The sequence below is a fragment of the Lycium barbarum genome, chromosome 1 (assembly GCF_019175385.1).
Source record: "Lycium barbarum isolate Lr01 chromosome 1, ASM1917538v2, whole genome shotgun sequence".
Lineage (NCBI taxonomy): Eukaryota > Viridiplantae > Streptophyta > Magnoliopsida > Solanales > Solanaceae > Lycium > Lycium barbarum.
The window spans coordinates 79,386,780-79,404,370 of NC_083337.1; the positions used below are offsets into that span (position 1 = coordinate 79,386,780).

Sequence of the window (17,591 nt, forward strand, 5' to 3'; positions counted from 1 at the left end):
GATATACATAATCTGTGTCTAGAAAACAAACATTCTGACACTCTGGATCCGTACTTCTTTTGACATATGACTTCGGCATATATGATCTGTGCTTGGGAAACAATCATTCTGATATTCTGGATCTGTACTTTTTCTGACATATGACATCTGCATACACGATTTGTGATTGGAAAATAAGCGCTTTGGTAATCTGGATAATGTACTCACTCTTGTACTGTTCGTTTCGATTATGGTTCTGTTTTCTGTATTTCATGCTTTACATGCTCAGTACATATTCCGTACTGACCCCCTTTTCTTCGGGGGCTGCGTTTCATGCCGCGCAGGTACACCCAGATGAGTAGAAGTCAATATAGAAGATGGTCCAACGGCGTTGGCAAGCTCCACTTGCTCCTGGAGTGCTGCCGAGTCAGAGTATATGTGTTATGATTTCTGATAAATGTTAGAGACTTTGCAGACAGAGTCGTGGGTATTGGAAGTCAGTCTGTAAGCGGCTCCATCAGCCGGTGTGTCATTTTGTGTTATGTTATAAAGTCCATGTGGTTACAGATTTTATTTGATTAAAGAAAGATGAAAAGAATATTCTGAAAGCATTTACTATGAATTTCATTTGTATTTGATTTAAAAGTCCAAAGAGATCATGTGTGTAATAAGAGTCTGCGGGTTCGCTCGGCCCTAACTAAGGGTCGGGTGCCCATCGCACCCTGGTAAGGTTAGGGTGTGACATCTACCCTTTGTGTTTCCTTGCCCAGCATCAGTAGCATTAGTAGGATTAGCAACCTGCTTTCCTTTAGCTCCATCAACCTCTTCTGCATCTTCTTTCTCTGGCATTAGCTCTGGGTGAATTTTCCAACAACCCTCCACACATGTCCGTGTAAACAACACTCTGTGCAATATTTTGGCATCTAATCGTATTGGATTTTCACCCACCTTGTTTTAATTTCACCAGTAGCAGTGTTAACCGCTTGAATTGACACACACTTAGGACGCTCTTTCAACAAATCAACCTCCACTTTCACACGAGCACAACTAGGCCGTGTCTTATTTTTTGTAGCAAGATCAATTATCAACGGCTTCCCCACAACAGAGGCCACAGAAAATAGCTGTGATTCTCCAAAATAATTAGGCGCCAAAGTAGGAAAAGAAATCCAAGCTATTGCTATACTTGTTTCTTCTTCCGGGGAAAACCATGGGTCCCACTTTAACGTACGCATTGGATAATTCCAATTTGCTTCCTTAATATAAAAGGCTAGTTTTGAGAGAAGTGTAATGTAATCTTCGAACAAGGTACACCTAATCAAAACATGCCTATTGCACAAAACACCAATCCTTGCCTCACCTTTTAATTCACATTGTTTCGGTATGGACATACGCAATGCATGAATTTCTGGCCATCCATAACTAAATTTCCCAACGACAGCATATTCTACTTCTTCTTGAATTATCATTTGATTGATTTCCTCTATATTATATTGCACAGTTGGCTCACCATGCAAATAAACAGTAGGCTTAATTGGAATTGGGATAAAAGGGAAAATATTTCAATTGTTCATATTTCCACAAGTAGTATCACTGTTCGTATTTCCCCCATTGTTGGCATTAAGAGTTGTTGGCTGCAACAACTTTGAGAAATCAAGTGGGGGAGTAATTGTATGCGAATTGTGGGCAGTGAAGTTCGTTGGATGATGGTGACGCACCTGTATGCAACCTGGGATCATTAACGTGCATGGGATTTTTAATATTCGTGTAATTTAAAGGAGGTTTTGGGGCGACAACCTCAGTGGGATGTTGTCCATTGGCCAGAGAGGCCATGAATAACTGAAAAACTCCTGTTTCCGGTAGGGTTTTCAAGTCGCCAGGAGAGAGAAGCTCTCAAGCATTGGTTTGAGGGTTTCAGGGTTTTTTCATCTTGACTCTTCTATTATTGTCTCGTCTTGATTTGTTTTTTTTTTTTTTAAGTTTCCAGATTTTGTCTTTTTTTGAGTTTGACTATTAGACGTGACTAGTAGTTTTAGCAAAATGAACCCATTTTTTATTAACTCGCTCATATTCTAGGTGTGTTCCATTATTAGATAACTGACATGTCCAAGTGTCCTAACACCTCAAGAAGCAATTACTTAGTTGATCAAGTAACCTGTTCGGACAAATATACCAAAACTAAGTAAACATAATACTTGGTCAGACAAATATACCAAAACCGAGTAATTACACCCAAAATCAATTACAAGATGGTTTTCAAATTGGTATTGGTGCAGGGTGGATGAAATGGATGCTCGCATCCGGAGTCTTGTGTGATAAGAGGATGCCAACTAAATTTAAAGACAAGTTATATAGGATGGTTGTTAAATTAGTTATGTAATTGTATGGGCTGAAGTATTGGTCAGCTAAGAACTCTCACGTCAGAAGATAAAAGCTGTAGTGATGAGGATAAAGATGTTGAGATGGATGTGTGGACATACTAGGAGAGATATGTTTATAAACGAAGATATCCAGTACAAGGTGGGAGTGACTTCGGTGGCGGACAAGATGCGAGAAGCGAGATTGAGATGGTTTGGGCATGTAAAAGGAGATGCACGGACGCCCCATTGCGAAGATGTGAGAGGTTATGAATGGTTTCAGGTGAGGTAGAGGTAGGCTGAAATATTACGGGAAGGTGGTTAGATAGAACATGACGCAATTTCAGCTTACCGATGACGTGACATTAGATATGAGATTGTGGAGGACACCGATTAGGATAGAAGGTTAGTAGGTAGTACAAAGTTGTCTCGCTTATCCTTTCATGCTCGTAGCCGTAGCATTATCCTTGTAGTTTCTTGCCCTTCAATTTTTGTTACTATATATTGTTTCTTGTACTTTGATTATCATATTATTATGTTGTAATTACTGCTCAGAATGCTTTGTCATGCTCCCTATCATATTTTGCCATGACTTCTTCACTTCCGTTATTTTCAATCTTCGAACTGCTTTGAACTATTTTTTCCTTGAACAGAGGCTTTATCTGAAATAGTCTCTCTACCTCCAAGGTTGAGGTAAGGTTTTGCGCACTCTCTATCCTCTCCATACCTCACATTGTGAGATTACACTGTATAAGTTGTTGTTGCCCCAAGTAAATTTAAGACAATTTGAAATGAAACAATAAATAAGCAAACTAAAATAAAATGAGGAATTAATACATAGAAAAGATTACTACAACTATAATTTAGTAAAAAAATAAAAATTACAAGTAGCTTTCTGTTTAAAGTGCAATAAAATTACTATTGATATTTAATTGTTATACCTTCTATTAAGTAACATGTGATTATTTCTTATTTAAAAGGTTTGAAAGATACACGTACCCAAAAATGTTTGTTCCGTCTTTTGATCAAGTATGTGAATAAATTTATACCGAAAGATTTGGAACAAAAAGCAGGGGCGGAGCCAGAAAATTTGATAAGGGGGATCAAGAAAATTAAAAAATAAACAGTAACCTTAAGCAAGCATATATCATTTCAAATGCCTACAGATGATCCTATATTATAAAAAAACTCTACCAAATGTCTCAATAAGCAAGAAAACAACTTAACCACAAATCCACAATCCAGCACACATAAAAGGGAATTGATTACTAAATAAAAATCTACACTTTGATTCTTTTATTAGCTAAAAATAAATATCTAGAAGACCAATTTTGCAAACAAACAACATTTAAGAATTAAAACAATCAAGGCTTGGGGTTCATGGATGGAAAATGGGTCAGCTACCCGTTTCACAAAATGGGTTGATTAACAACTAACAAGAAACAATAATGAGTTTGTTGTGATTTTGAGTATGGTAAAAAAAAAAAAAAAAAACCTTGGAATTGGAAGCCATGGCGAAGGCAGCAGCACAATTGAGTTGACAAAGAAGTGAAGGCGGAAGTGCGATGGCTTTGCTCCGGCGAAGTTGACTGATCGACAACTTTCCTAAATGTTGGAGTGGTGTGATGTTTGGTCAGCTGCTTTTTGCTTTTGTTGATTATATTTGGCGAAGTTGACTGATCGACAACTTTCCTAAATGTTGGAGTGGTGTGATGTTTGGTCGGCTGCTTTTTGCTTTTGTTGATTATATTTGGATCATATCGTTTAGATTTGTCTTTGCTTTACTGTTATTTGTTGGACTTGCTATTTAATATTAATAATATCCCTCCACTAAGTATACCACTTTGCTTTACTGTTATACTACTAAGTTTTTGTTAATCTTTTTTTTTTTTTTTTAAAGGGACTGGATGAAAAATGTTTAAAAAAGTGTCATTGCCGAGAATCGAACCCGCGACCGCGGGCTGATTCACAGGCGCCTGATCCACTGATCCGAAATCTCCATTTGTTAAGGGGATGCAAAAATAATATTTGTACATGAATAAAAAATTTCACCATATATATATATAGTGCAATTTTCCGACGAAGGGGGTTCGATTATCACCCCTTGCACCCCTGTAGCTCCGCCCCTGACAAAAAGCCCCCAGCCGCATAAACAAGATAAGGTGAACATACAAATGTCAAATAGCTTCCTGTTTATTTTAAAAAACCTTCTTGTTTAAAGTGCAATAAAATTATCATTGATACTTAATTGTTCCATCTTTATTATTAAGTAACATGTGATCATTTCCAGTTTAAGAGGCTTGTAAGATACATATTTCAAAAAATGTTTGTATGTCTTTTGATCAACGGTGTGGATAAATTTATACCAAAAGATTTGGAACAAAAAGCACCTAGCGACATAAATAAACAAGACAAGGCGAACATACAAATGTCAAGTAGCTTCCTGTTGATTAAAAAAGTAATTGCAAGTAGCCTCATGTTTAAAGTGCAAAACAATTATTATTGATATTTAATTGGTATATCTTATTACTGTATTAAGTAACATGTGATCATTTCCTATTTAAGAGATCTAAAAGATACATATTTCAAAAAATGTTTGTTCTGTTTATTGATCAAGGCTGTGAATAGTTTTTTGATCTATTCTCTTTATTTTTTTTTGTTTGGTTTGTCATTCGGTGTCTGGTACCCATATTGGAGCTTGGCTAATCTAGATTCGAGCTATGTAGGACCCATTCGGTGGAAGCACTTAGGACTTTTTCATACTTAGGGCTCGAACTCGAGAGCTTTGGTTAAGGAAGGAACGGCCCATCTGTTACATCACATTCTTTGGTGCAGAGGCGGATCCACCCCTTAGGGTGGGGGTGGCATGACACCCCCTAGATAATAATTTTTTTATATACTTATGTTGTAATTTGCTTAAATTAAGTTAAATATTTGATCCTGCCACCTCAGTCTTAAATTAGACAAAGGTGCCACAGATGGTACGTAGACATAAGTTTGAATCTATCTTGAACATTTTCCGACTCTCGTTTTTCTTTGTGCCTTTTTACTTCCTTTGTACCAGTAATTCCCTTTTCGGCTCTCCCAATTTCTATTTATCTTTTTATTATTTATATTGTCTTTCCTCTTTTCTATTATTTTATCTGTGATCTCTAGCGAGAACACACAAATAGAAACTTCAAAATCTCTTAAATTAAGCATTTCTCTTAATCTCAAATCTGTGAGTATTTAAATCGAAAAACTTGGGTCTCAAAGAGAATTTTGGATTGAGATCAAAATTCAATTTTTTTTTATATAATTTCTTTTGTTTATTACTCCCTCCGTCCATGTTTACTTGTCTATATTTGACTTGAGACACTCTTAATAAGCAATAAAAAATATGAGAAATGAATTGAAATACTTAATAATATGGGTACAATAGGTATAAAATGGTAAATTATGTGTTGGTTTTTCAAACTATATAACTTACAAGTAAAAGCGAACATATATTTTGTTATATCTCGCACTTTCGCATGTTCGGGAAAATTCGAAATGATCTTGATTTGTAAGGAATAAAGCCATATGGTGAATTGAATTCACACATGTGTGTGTTGTTCATGAAAAATATTGGTGTGGAAATACGGAAGAAGGCCAAGGACAAAATTGGAATTTTGGAAATTAGTTTCGGGAATTTCAAAATACGGACTACATTAATTGGGCTAAAAAAAAATATAGAAAAAGGCCCAAATGGAGGGAGCTTGGCCGGCCATAGTAGGCCCAAGCCCATGGAAATTTTCCATGTGTTAATTACATAAAAGGGTGATTAAGTCATAGAAGCTTCAAGACATTTCAAGAAAGGAAATACAAGCCAAGGATGCAAGAACAAAAGCAAGGCCATTTCGGCCAAGACCATGGAAATTTGGGTAACTTAAATCTTGTTCCAAAAATTATTTTCTTGTAGTATTCCTACCAATTCAAGTACCCTCTACAACGTGGTATAATTATTTCGGAAGATGGTTCATCCGTTTCATTGTTTTCGCACTTTGGGCAAGTGAAGGAGTTGAAGAGGAAGGGTAAGATTTAATCCCTTTTTATGTGTTATGAAGGTTTGGTTTATGTTGTAGGAGGTACAAAGAGTTAAAATTTATAAGAATATGGAAGATTGCATGGTATTTATATGTATGTATGTGTAGCCGTGGATGCCTTGATGTATAAGTAATATGAGTTGAATTTTATGTTGTATCCTCGTTATGGTTATGGTGAAATTTATATTGGAAATGAAAGTGGAATGAATTTGGTTGAAATTGAAAATATAGGTGTGTGGCCGTGTGGTATTGTGTTGATAGTGGAAGATGAATTAAATTCCTTTAGTATGATAATTGTGTTGTTGTGAAGTGAATGGAAGAATAATGGTTCTTGTTGTTATGGAAAATTTGTTGTTAAGTTGTTGTAGGAAGGTATGCAACTTTATTATAATTTATGTAAATATGGAAATGGAAGTCGCTAAGGTGTAAATGATAATGATTGTTGATGAAGTTGGAAGATAGAAACATGTTATGGAAATGTTTGTTAAAGATTGGAAACCTTGGATGAATTATGACTTTAGTAGAAAGTTTGTATATTTGGTATACCTTGTGAATATTTTGTAGAAAGGATATGAAATGCTTCCAAATTGCGTTGTAATGATCAGGATTAATGGTGAATATGAAAATATTGAGATTGGTTTGGAAGTGTGAGGTCGGAATGAAAGATATTGCGTTATGTCGGAAAGAAGGCTAGTTTCATTATATTGTGTTATATTGTGATTGTTGTTGTTGTTGATGTTGTTGTTAGGTTGTTGATTGTTTTGGCTAAATTAGACTTTCGGGAATGTTGAATTTATAAAGGAAATGCTGCCGAAATTTCGGTAGGCAAGTATGTGCTTAAGATCGGATTCTTAAGGCTTGAATATGACAATTGGTAAAAGTGACCATTTGCAGATTTTGGACGAAACGGGAATCGAATTTGAGCGAGCGTAAGGCGCAACCAAGGTATGTAAAGCTGTCCTTTTCCTTCTCTTGGCATGTCCTAGGTGTACTAGGCTTGAATTTGAGCCTCGGGGATTATTCTGTTCGTAGAAAATCGAGTTTGATTTTGGGCACTATTCATTCAATGCAATTGAACTAGTTTTCTTATAATTTGCTTATAAAGTAAACTATATGTATGCAACTTCCTAAATGGAGTCGGAATGCCTAAAAACGATCAAGGACGACCTCATAAGGTCTATCACCTGTAATTTATGTACGCCACCTCGAGTTGGTCCGAGGTGGGCCCACAAAGCTCCGATACTTTTTGTATGACTTTAATTTCCTTGTTTCTGTCCGATCTTCACAGGCAACATCTGGGCTATTATTCTGTTCATTATATGACAAGTGTTATGACTATTTTTATAAGTCTTATAAAATGATTTTGACATCTGGAACGTTTCTGGAGATCTTATTCTGGTAAAATCTGTCGTGCCGTCCGAAGCGACATATATGCGTATGTTATGAATATTGTCCGAATACTTTGATTTGACCCACCGTTTGGCCTACTTCAGTTCCATTGAGTTTGTATGATGATCTGTGTGTATGTGGTTTCTCATTAATCTGTTCGTGGACGCCTCAATGCTTCCTTCACTGCGCCCGGGCCAGGTTCTGTTATCGTGCACATTCCACTGCATTGTTCACCGCGTCCCTCGGTGTGCGGGCCGGGATCTGTTTACATCTGTATGTAATCTGATTATGTGATGTATGGGGATGGCGGCCAGGATGGCATATGATCTGATCTGTCTGTCCACCGCGTCCCGTACTAAGAGGGCCGGGTTCTGTTACCGCGTCCCTCATGAGAGGGCCGGGATCTGATATATGTATGTTATGCTATTTGCATCTGTATAAGCATAAGACTCTGTATGACTCTGCATGCATGATTCTGTCTGTCCGATTGGTTTATGATTCTGTCCATTACACTTCTGTCTGTCCGATTAGTTTATGATTCTGTCCGTTACACTTCTGTCTGTCCGCTTGGATTATGATTCTGTCCGTTACACTTCTGTCTGTCCGATTGGATTATGATTCTGTCCGTTACACTTTATCTGTCCGATTGGATTATGATTCTGTCCGTTACACTTCTGTTTGTCCGATTGGATTATGATTCTGTCCGTTACACTTCTGCCTGTCAGATTGGGTTACGATTCTGTCTGTTACACTTCTGGAAATCGGATTCGGAAAATGATTTTGTCTGCGTCACTTTTGTATGTCTGATCCGGACCATGATTCCGTCTGTTACATTTTTGTACCTCTGGCTCTGATTATGATTATGTCAGTCACATTCTGTGCCCCTGATCCGTACGATGACTCTGCCAGCTAGACTCTGTATTTCTATTTCGGATTCGGGTTCGATTCTGTCCACTATATTTCTGTACTTCTGGTTCGGATTATGGTTATATTTGTTACATTTTCGCTTTACATACTCGGTACATTTTTCGTACTGACCCCCTGGTCTTCGGGGGCTGCGTTTCATGCCGCGCAGGTACTCCCAAACGAGCTGAAGTTATTACAGAAGACGATCCAGCGGAGTTGGCAATCTCCATTTGCTCCTGGAGTGCTGCCGAGTCAGAGTTTGTATGTTATGACTTCTGGACTTATGTTAGAGACTTTGCAGACAGTGTCGTGGGTATTGGTTGTCAGTCTGTATGCGGCTTCGTCAGCCGATATGTCGGTCTGTGTTATGTTCTGAATTCTGTGTGATTATAGATTGGTTTGGCTTTGAAACCTTGAGAAAGAATATTTCAAAAAAAAAAATTACTATGTATTTTATTTTATTTAACTTAAAACGTTTGATGTGACTTTATGTATTTTACTATGTATTTTATTTTATTTAACTTAAAACGTTTGATGTGACTTTATGTGCAGCAGTAGTCTGAGGGTTCGCTCGGCCCTAAGTAAGGGTCGGGTGCCCATCACACCCTAGTAAGGTCGGGGTGTGACATATTTTTAGTATAATGGACAAATAAAAATGGATAGAGGGAGTGTATTATAAAATGTTATGCTATTCTATAATTGTTAAATTCAATTTAAATCACTTTACTACTTAAATTGTGATGGAAATTTCGTAAGCACCACTTAGAAAAAACATGTAATTTATGATTTATTTTTTAGAACTTGCAGTTTATCTAATTCTACATTTACTTATGGGGTGTATTTACCTATTGAAGAGTTTTTCTATTATTTTTCTTATTTTGATTGGTGTAATTCCCTTATTGAAGATGTTATTTTACTTGTGCAAATTCATTTTTTAATATACATAAGAGATGCAAGTCCCTTGATGAAAATGTTGATTTTACTTCTGTTGTTAATGGGTGTGATTCCTTGTTTAAGATGCTAATTATGTTCGTTTCTTGATATTTTAGATGTAATTTCATATTTGCAAAAAAAAAAAAAAAAAAAACCTATTAAGTTGACCCGAACAAACTAAAAAGAGATGGACCTGACCCAGATACACGTTTCTAACAAAATGCACATTGAAGAAAATTGTGACACCCGCCACCTTCAAATCCTAGATCCGCCTCTGCTTTGGTGGTTCTTAGATTTCTTCATATTAACTATATTTGTTGTTAATCCATATTACAAGGGTATTTTACTGTACTTTACCTATAAATTTATACCAAAAGATTTGGCACAAAAAGCCCCCCGCCACATAAACAAGACATGGCGAGTTTCCACAACATACAAATGTCAGATCAGTTGCCAACTTTTCTGTTGAGAAACTAATGGACATCATGAAAATCCATGTCCTTTTACCCTCAAACTTTGCAAAGATGGATAAACTAGCAAAAACAACAAAAAAGAGAAGACTAAATAATTTGATCCTCCTAAAGCAAAACGAAAAAAAAATAGAAAACTAGAAACAATGGTACTCCAAAAAAGTCTACCAATGACTGCAGGAGATTCAGAATGCAGTTATGCCAATAACTCAATCCTTCAGGTCTCGGTTTTTTTTTTTTTTTTTTTTTTTTCAATTTTAACTTCTTCATGCATGCAAATCCAAGAAAAGCAAAAAAGTGAATTGAAACTCATTGAATGTTAATCTTTCGTGATTGTTTTAATTGATCCATGCCTGATATAATAGAGGTCAATCCTTCAAAAAAGTAATTTATATTATAGTTTAATATGCCACTGTAAGAAAGAAGACATTTGACAACAATTTTATTTATTTATTGTCATAGATAAGTTATTGTTGCAAAAAGTACTTTTGACAACAATTTTTTTTTTATTGTTGCATAAACTTTTTCCAACGGCTGTTATTGGAACGATGTGCAACAACTTTTTTTTTCCAGTTGCCAAAAGTACTTTTTGTAATAACAGTCAATACTATATGGCAACATAATTAAATTTTTGGCAACAAAAAAAAGTTGATTTTTAAAAGATTCATCATATATGCAACTATAAAACTAAGTTGTTGCCAAATATTGACTTTTGCCAACTATATTGTTTTTTTTGCCAAAAGAACTGTTGCAATTTCTATACTTTCTTGTAGTGTGCATCGTTAAAAAAGAGAGTGCTTATCTGCACTCCGTAACATATATATATATATATATACAAATACAATATTATAATATGGAAACAACCTCTTGCAGAAATGCAAGGTAAGACAGCGTACAATAGACCCTTGTGGTCCGGCCCTTCCCCGAACCCCGTGCATTGTGGGAGCTTAGTGCACTGAGCTGCCCTTTTGTAGTTATTTTAGTATATGGACTGTATGTTGCTATTTTGTTGCTATATTTCTTGTTTTTTGCTTCGAAATCATTTTTTGTCCCTGTCGGTTTCTTTTCTTTTTTCTTCTCTTTCCTTACTTTTTTCTTTTGAACCGAGAGTCTTTCGGAAATAACCTTTCTGCCCCACAAAGATAGGGATAAGGTCTATGTACATCCTACTCTCCCCAGACGCCACTTGTGAAATTACACTGTGTATGTTATTGTAGCGAAGGGAAAATATATCATATATAATTGTGCATTCTACTTCCTTTCTTTGCTAGATGATCCGGGAGTTTGTTCTGTTCTTTAAAGTTGTGCATCATATCAGAAGGTCTCCTAATTGACTTACTATCACGTATTAGATTTACTAGATGATGAAAGCCCGTGCTAGTACGGGTCCAACACAAAAAATAATATCACATTTTTCTTTTTAGTCTGTCTAAAAAGAAATGATATATTTTTATGTTTAGAAATCATTTAACTTGAAACATTCTCTTTTACCTTTAATGAAATGATTTAAATCCACACAAATATCTATGACTTGTTTTAGACCACACGTTTTAAAGATTTTTCCTTTCTTTTTTAAACTTCGTGCCTAGTCAAACTATGTCACATAAATTAGGACAGAGAGAGTACATTTTAGTAATATAATTATGACTATAATTCAATTAACTGAAAATATCAATAAATTATTTTACTTAGTCCGCTTCTCCCATATATGACTTTCTTGGTTTGGTTCTTCAATTGAAAGATTTGAAATACACCTTCTCCTACCGAGTTTCATGCCATCATCTCTTTCTACTTAATAACACTGAAAAGTGCTTTCATGTGTTAGCATCTGTTATAGTTTTAAATTTTTAAGTATATGTGTATACGTTTCTTGACCGTTTAGATTTCGTCTTCTTGATGGTATTCCTCATTATTTGTGTAAGATGTATGTGTCTAAAATTAGTGCATTTTTATCCTTACCCAAATGTACGTGTCTAAAATTGGTTTTATGACTTCTTTAGCGTTTTTTGTGTTCAATTTAAATCGTTATTTCTTTTTTCCTGAATTTCTCTTCTTTAAATTTTCTCTAAGCGTACCTTTACCATTTTCTGAACTTATTATTATTATTATTATTATTATTATTATTATTATTATTATTATTATTATTATTATTATTATTATTATTTGTTTTTGCAATTGTCTCCTACTTCTTCACGTGGACCCCACCTTAATTATTTTCGTAAACTATTAACTATTATAGAAGAGTGGGTTGACGACCAAACCCACTCTTTTATATTTCGTCTTCTTGATATTATTCCTCATTATTTGTGTGAGACGTATGTGTCTAAAATTAGTGCATTTTTTATCCTTACCCAAAGGTATAAGTTTTAAATCTTTTGATTTTATGACTTCTTTAGCGGTTTTTGTGCTCAATTTAAATCGTTATTTTTTTTTCCTGAATTTCTCTTCTTTAAATTTTCTCTAAGTGTACTTTTACCATTTTCTGAACTTATTATCATTATTTAAATGTCCTTATTTTTTTTTTTTTGACAATTGTCTCTTACTTCTTCACGTGGACCCCATTTTTTTTATTTTTTTTTTAACTATTAACTATTATAGGAGAGTGGGTTGACGACCATAGAAGAATGGGTTGACGACCGAATCCACTCTTCTATAATAGTAGAAAAATTACCTTTAAAATTGAGTCCACAACAATTTGAAACCATACCCATTGTATTTGTACTGGGGCCCCCTATCCATACAACTAGACTATAAGCATTAGTTCTGAATGTTATTAATCTTTTCTTGAACTGATTTTTCATCTTTGAATTTTCAGAGAACGGTGATAGTAAAGGCAAAACCTGTATTAGAAGACACTATAAAAAATATGTTCAAGAATGCTATTTTTCCAAAGTGTTTCACAGTGGCAGATTTGGGTTGTTCTTCAGGACCAAATACTCTTTTATCCATCAGCAATGTCATTGACATGGTTCATAATTTGTGCAAAGAAAACAAGTCTGAACCACCAGAATTTCAAGTGTATTTGAACGATCTGCCAGATAATGATTTCAATAGTGTCTTCAAATCAATTCCATCATTTATTGAGAAAATGAAAAAAGAGAATTATGGGAATTGTTTCATAGCAGGAGTTGCTGGTTCTTTTTATGAAAGGCTTTTTCCTCTCAACAGCTTGAACTTTGTTCATTCATCTTATAGTCTCCATTGGCTTTCTCAGGTACTTTAATTTCGTGAAAATATATGTGACTCACTTGCTAATTAAAAAAAAAAACTATTTCTTTAATTCATCTTATTTTTATTCTTTACTAAACATAACTAAAAATTTATGTCTGCATTAGGACTTTCTTCATAAGTGTTTCACATTTTTTTTTTTTTTTGTTTCATGTTATCACGCCTTGATCTCTTCTAATTTTGATCCCCCTCTTCTATCACCTAACTAACACACACTTAAAATAACTCATTTTAATTTTTAAGTTTCTCACAATTTCTTGACATTCAACAAGTTGTTCAATATCACTCAATTTTCTGTCTTTCCACTAGGTGATGAAATTACATGCTTACCCACTATTAGGAAGAAACATAAAAATTACAATGATATACCAAGCAATATTGTACTAATAATTGATTACGAAGTACAAATAATTGGGTCATTTACAAGAATGGCCTTGGAGATGAGTGATTTTAAACTTTTGACCTCGTTTGCTCAGAATTTCAAGTTTAACAAGTTTTAACTTTTGACCTAAAACGTTTGCTTCCAGAGCAAGCGGGGATCAAAAGTTCAAAACCACCCATTTCCAAGATCATTGAGTGTAATTTGTTGCAAATTTAAATGTAGGAGATTTCCAAAATATGGTAGATTTTGGCACTTAATCTTTTCATAGACAAATTGTCATTTGTCACAGCCTAACATTACCGCATAAATTGTCCGCTTTAGCCTGATCATAGATTTACGGATTTAGCTCTTGAGCTGTGTCACATAGACCCTCAAAATGCATATCATGTAAACTTGTGCTCTATGTTATATAAAATTTCAGATTAATTCTTCTCGTTATTCAATGTGAGATTTGTTTAAAGTGTCATGCACTTCTTCTTAAGAAAATTGTCAGCCGAAAAGCCTATCAATTCTTTTTCTGCCTACCTTCTGTCATGGACGCTATCAAATTTGAGAACTAATTATACTTTGATCCTTATATATAATGAATAAACAATTAATACAACCAACAACATTAGAGGAAAATCTTACATGTTACTTTTCCTCTATGCACATTTTTAAAACTAGATATTACCAGCAGGTTCCAAAAGGGTTGGAGTGTAACAAGGGAAGTATATTGATATCCAAATCAAGTCCTCCACAAGTACTGGAGGCATATTTCAAGCAATACGAGAAGGATTTTTCAAGCTTTCTACACAACCGCTCTCATGAACTAATGAGTGGAGGGCATATTGTTCTTGTGTTCGTTGGCAGAAGCAATCCAGATCCAAGAAGCTATGATTGTTGCTGTTTGATGGATTTGCTAACAAAGTCGCTTCTTCATTTAGCAGCCGAGGTTGTTTACATGTTCCTTAAGCATCAACTTTTATTTTTATTTTTTCAGTGTGTTTGGTATGACAAAAGTTATTTTTCAAAAAATTTCTTTCCATCTATATCATTTCTGGTATTTAATTTACATAGAATACTTTCCTTCGAAAATAGTTTCCATCAAGAGGGAGAAAGTGACTTTCCTCATTTATGGGGCGGAAGTCACTGTCTCAATTGTTAACTTCCTACTACTTGCTCCAACTATTTAGTCTTTATTATTACTCCGTACATCCCAATTTATGTGAAGGTATGTACTATTTTTTGGAAAGTTAAATAATTTTTTTTTGACTATAGTTTTCTCAAACTTCTTTAAAATACTTTGCATCATTAGCTATGTTGATGTAGTACTTTTTGTGTAATTTGCAAATGTGTAAATTTTATTTTAAAATATTAAAGAATCTATACCCGTGGTCAAAACTAAGTGTTTTGCCCCTCCTACTCCGAACACCTTCATATAAATTGGGATAGAGGGAGTAATTTTTAGCACCCAAAACTTTCACTACAAGAAAAAATATATCTGGCAACAATTTTTTTTTTGTTGCCATAGATTGATTATTGTTGCAAAAAGTACTTTTGGCAACAAAAAAAAATATATTTTGTTGCATGAACTTCCCATCGGCTGTTATTGCAACAACGTGCAACAATCTTTTTTTTTTGCCAAAAGTATTTTTTGCAACAATAATCAATACTATGACAACAAAAATAAATTCTTTGGCAACAAAAAAATCATTTGCCAACAATAAAATTAAGTTGTTGCCAAATGTAAAAATTTTTGTTGCGATTTCTATACTTTCTTGTAGTGTTTTATCAAAACCTCTCTAATTTGATAAAATTATTATAATTTTTTTTACTTTATTTTTGTTGTAAAATATTTTCCACTCACAACCGAACACCAAACTATATTTTTCAGAAAATATTTTTCATAAAAAATGACTCTTATATGTTTATGTTTAACGTAGTTTTTGTTTTTTAAATGGAAGCAGGGCAAGATCAAGGAGGATGAGATTGATTCATTTAACATGCCTTCTTATACACCATACGAAGAAGAGATAAAGAAGATCATACAAATAGAAGGATCATTTACTCTTCAAAGACTTGAAGCATTTGAGAGTGATATGGCTGCCATTGAGAAACCAAATGGCAAACATTTTGAGGATAGTGCCAAGTTAGTAGTTAAGACTATTAGAGCTGTTACTGAGGTTATGTTGGCTTCTCATTTTGGAAACTCCATAATTGATCATCTATTCGATATATATATAAAGAATGTCATAGAATATCTATCGATGGGCAACACGATAAAGTTCTTTAACATTAGTCTATGCTTGCAAAAAAAATAATTATTCAGAGGCATGCCTGGTAGCAAGTACTCAGAGAAATAGCTAAAAGAGTGTGCTCGAACACCACACGTTTATACAAATAAAATTTGATTACTGCATCCCTTGGAGGTAATCATAGTGAATTAGAAAAGATTAATTAACAGGTTAGTTTTGGGATACAACACTGCCGTCCATGGCTAGGGCATTGGAGAATTTTATCTGAAGAACTTCTCCAAATAGTGAAGATGATGAACTTTTCCGAATAGCGGAAATTCTTTTAAGGGGAATTATTATTAGATCATTGCAAAAGTCAGTCTTTGCTTTTTGTACAACATCAATGTGTAAATAAAAAAGAAATAAGTTAAATGACATGTAGCTTTCTATATATGCGTGTACGAGATATTGTTTAATTCACGGGCAACATCAATCCTATAAATATTAAATAGTAGAAGATAACAAGATCGATAAATGACGTGATCTTAGAAGCTATTGTTATCTTTCTATATTCTTAATCAGATTTAATAAAGCAGAATTTGTAATTAAACAACAAAGCAAATATAATTTCGAACCCACTAGTTACACGTGTATCCTTAAGGAATTTAATCCCTCATTTTTGTTCAAGGTTTTAGATTATTTCCTCCCAGGATATAACGGAATAAACAATTCTATAATAGCAACACTTCAAATTACAGAACTTCAACGAACTCAAAAAACAGAGCAAATTACACTTGACACTTGTTGCTTTTGAAAGTAATGCAGAAAAAGAGGTGTTAGGATCGGCTACTCCTATGCACTTCAAAAATTAGGTTCTTGAAGCAATTTGCTTAAGATGGTATTGCAGCGGAAGTAAATAATCATACAAGAATTTTCACGTGGAAAACTCCTTGCTCAAGGTAGTCAAAAACCACGACCTATCTTCTATAGGATTTAACCACATCTTCACTATAATTTGGAGCGATAACCAGCTTTATAATTTCATTATCAAACCTAAGGGACCTGTTCCTTAATAATCCGTCTATGATAACCTAGAAACAATTTACCAACAAACACTTATCACCAGCACTTGCTAAGAAAAATTAGTGAAACCACAATCATAACCTAATTATTAAAACCAAAGAACTAGAAGGATAACTTGATAAAGTTCGAGTTATTTGTTGGTCAGTTGGCTCTTTTTGAGAATAAGATGTTGACTGCGCTCGCACTCGTCTCTCGTTGGATGTTTGTAGTAGTAGTTGTATTTGTGGTTGAGTTACAATGCTCCTTCATATTGTGTATATAATAGTGGTTGCCGCCTTCAGTTTCTGAATCCTTGGAGATTTTGGTTTCATTAACTATACCCAAAAACCAACCTTCTAAAACTTGGATCTTCTTTTCTTTTCTTGTATGCGTGTTGGCTTCCATGTCCTACTTTAATGTTAATATTCATGTTGTTCAACTTATGGTATATTGTAGAATATGACCATAACTGAAGTTCAACTCTTCATAGAATAGGAATCAATAAATATTCTGTTTTCTCCAAGTCAGCATGAAATAGCTTAAGTCTCCAGTTGTGTAAGGACCAGTTCCTTGAGCAGTTCTTCATGAATGTTGCAACTGCTTCACTA

General features: G+C 34.4%; 1 protein-coding gene across 1 annotated transcript; it reads left to right on the forward strand.

Moving 5' to 3' along the window:
- The first annotated feature begins 10,090 nt into the window (after window positions 1-10,090).
- On the forward strand, window positions 10,091-16,358 carry LOC132640649 (benzoate carboxyl methyltransferase-like). The gene is made up of 4 exons (XM_060357360.1): window positions 10,091-10,316; window positions 12,911-13,309; window positions 14,385-14,639; window positions 15,655-16,358. Exons 1-4 carry the CDS (start codon window positions 10,242-10,244, stop codon window positions 16,006-16,008), a joined length of 1,083 nt encoding a protein of 360 aa, XP_060213343.1. The 5' UTR covers window positions 10,091-10,241; the 3' UTR covers window positions 16,009-16,358.
- The last annotated feature ends 1,233 nt before the right edge of the window (window positions 16,359-17,591 follow it).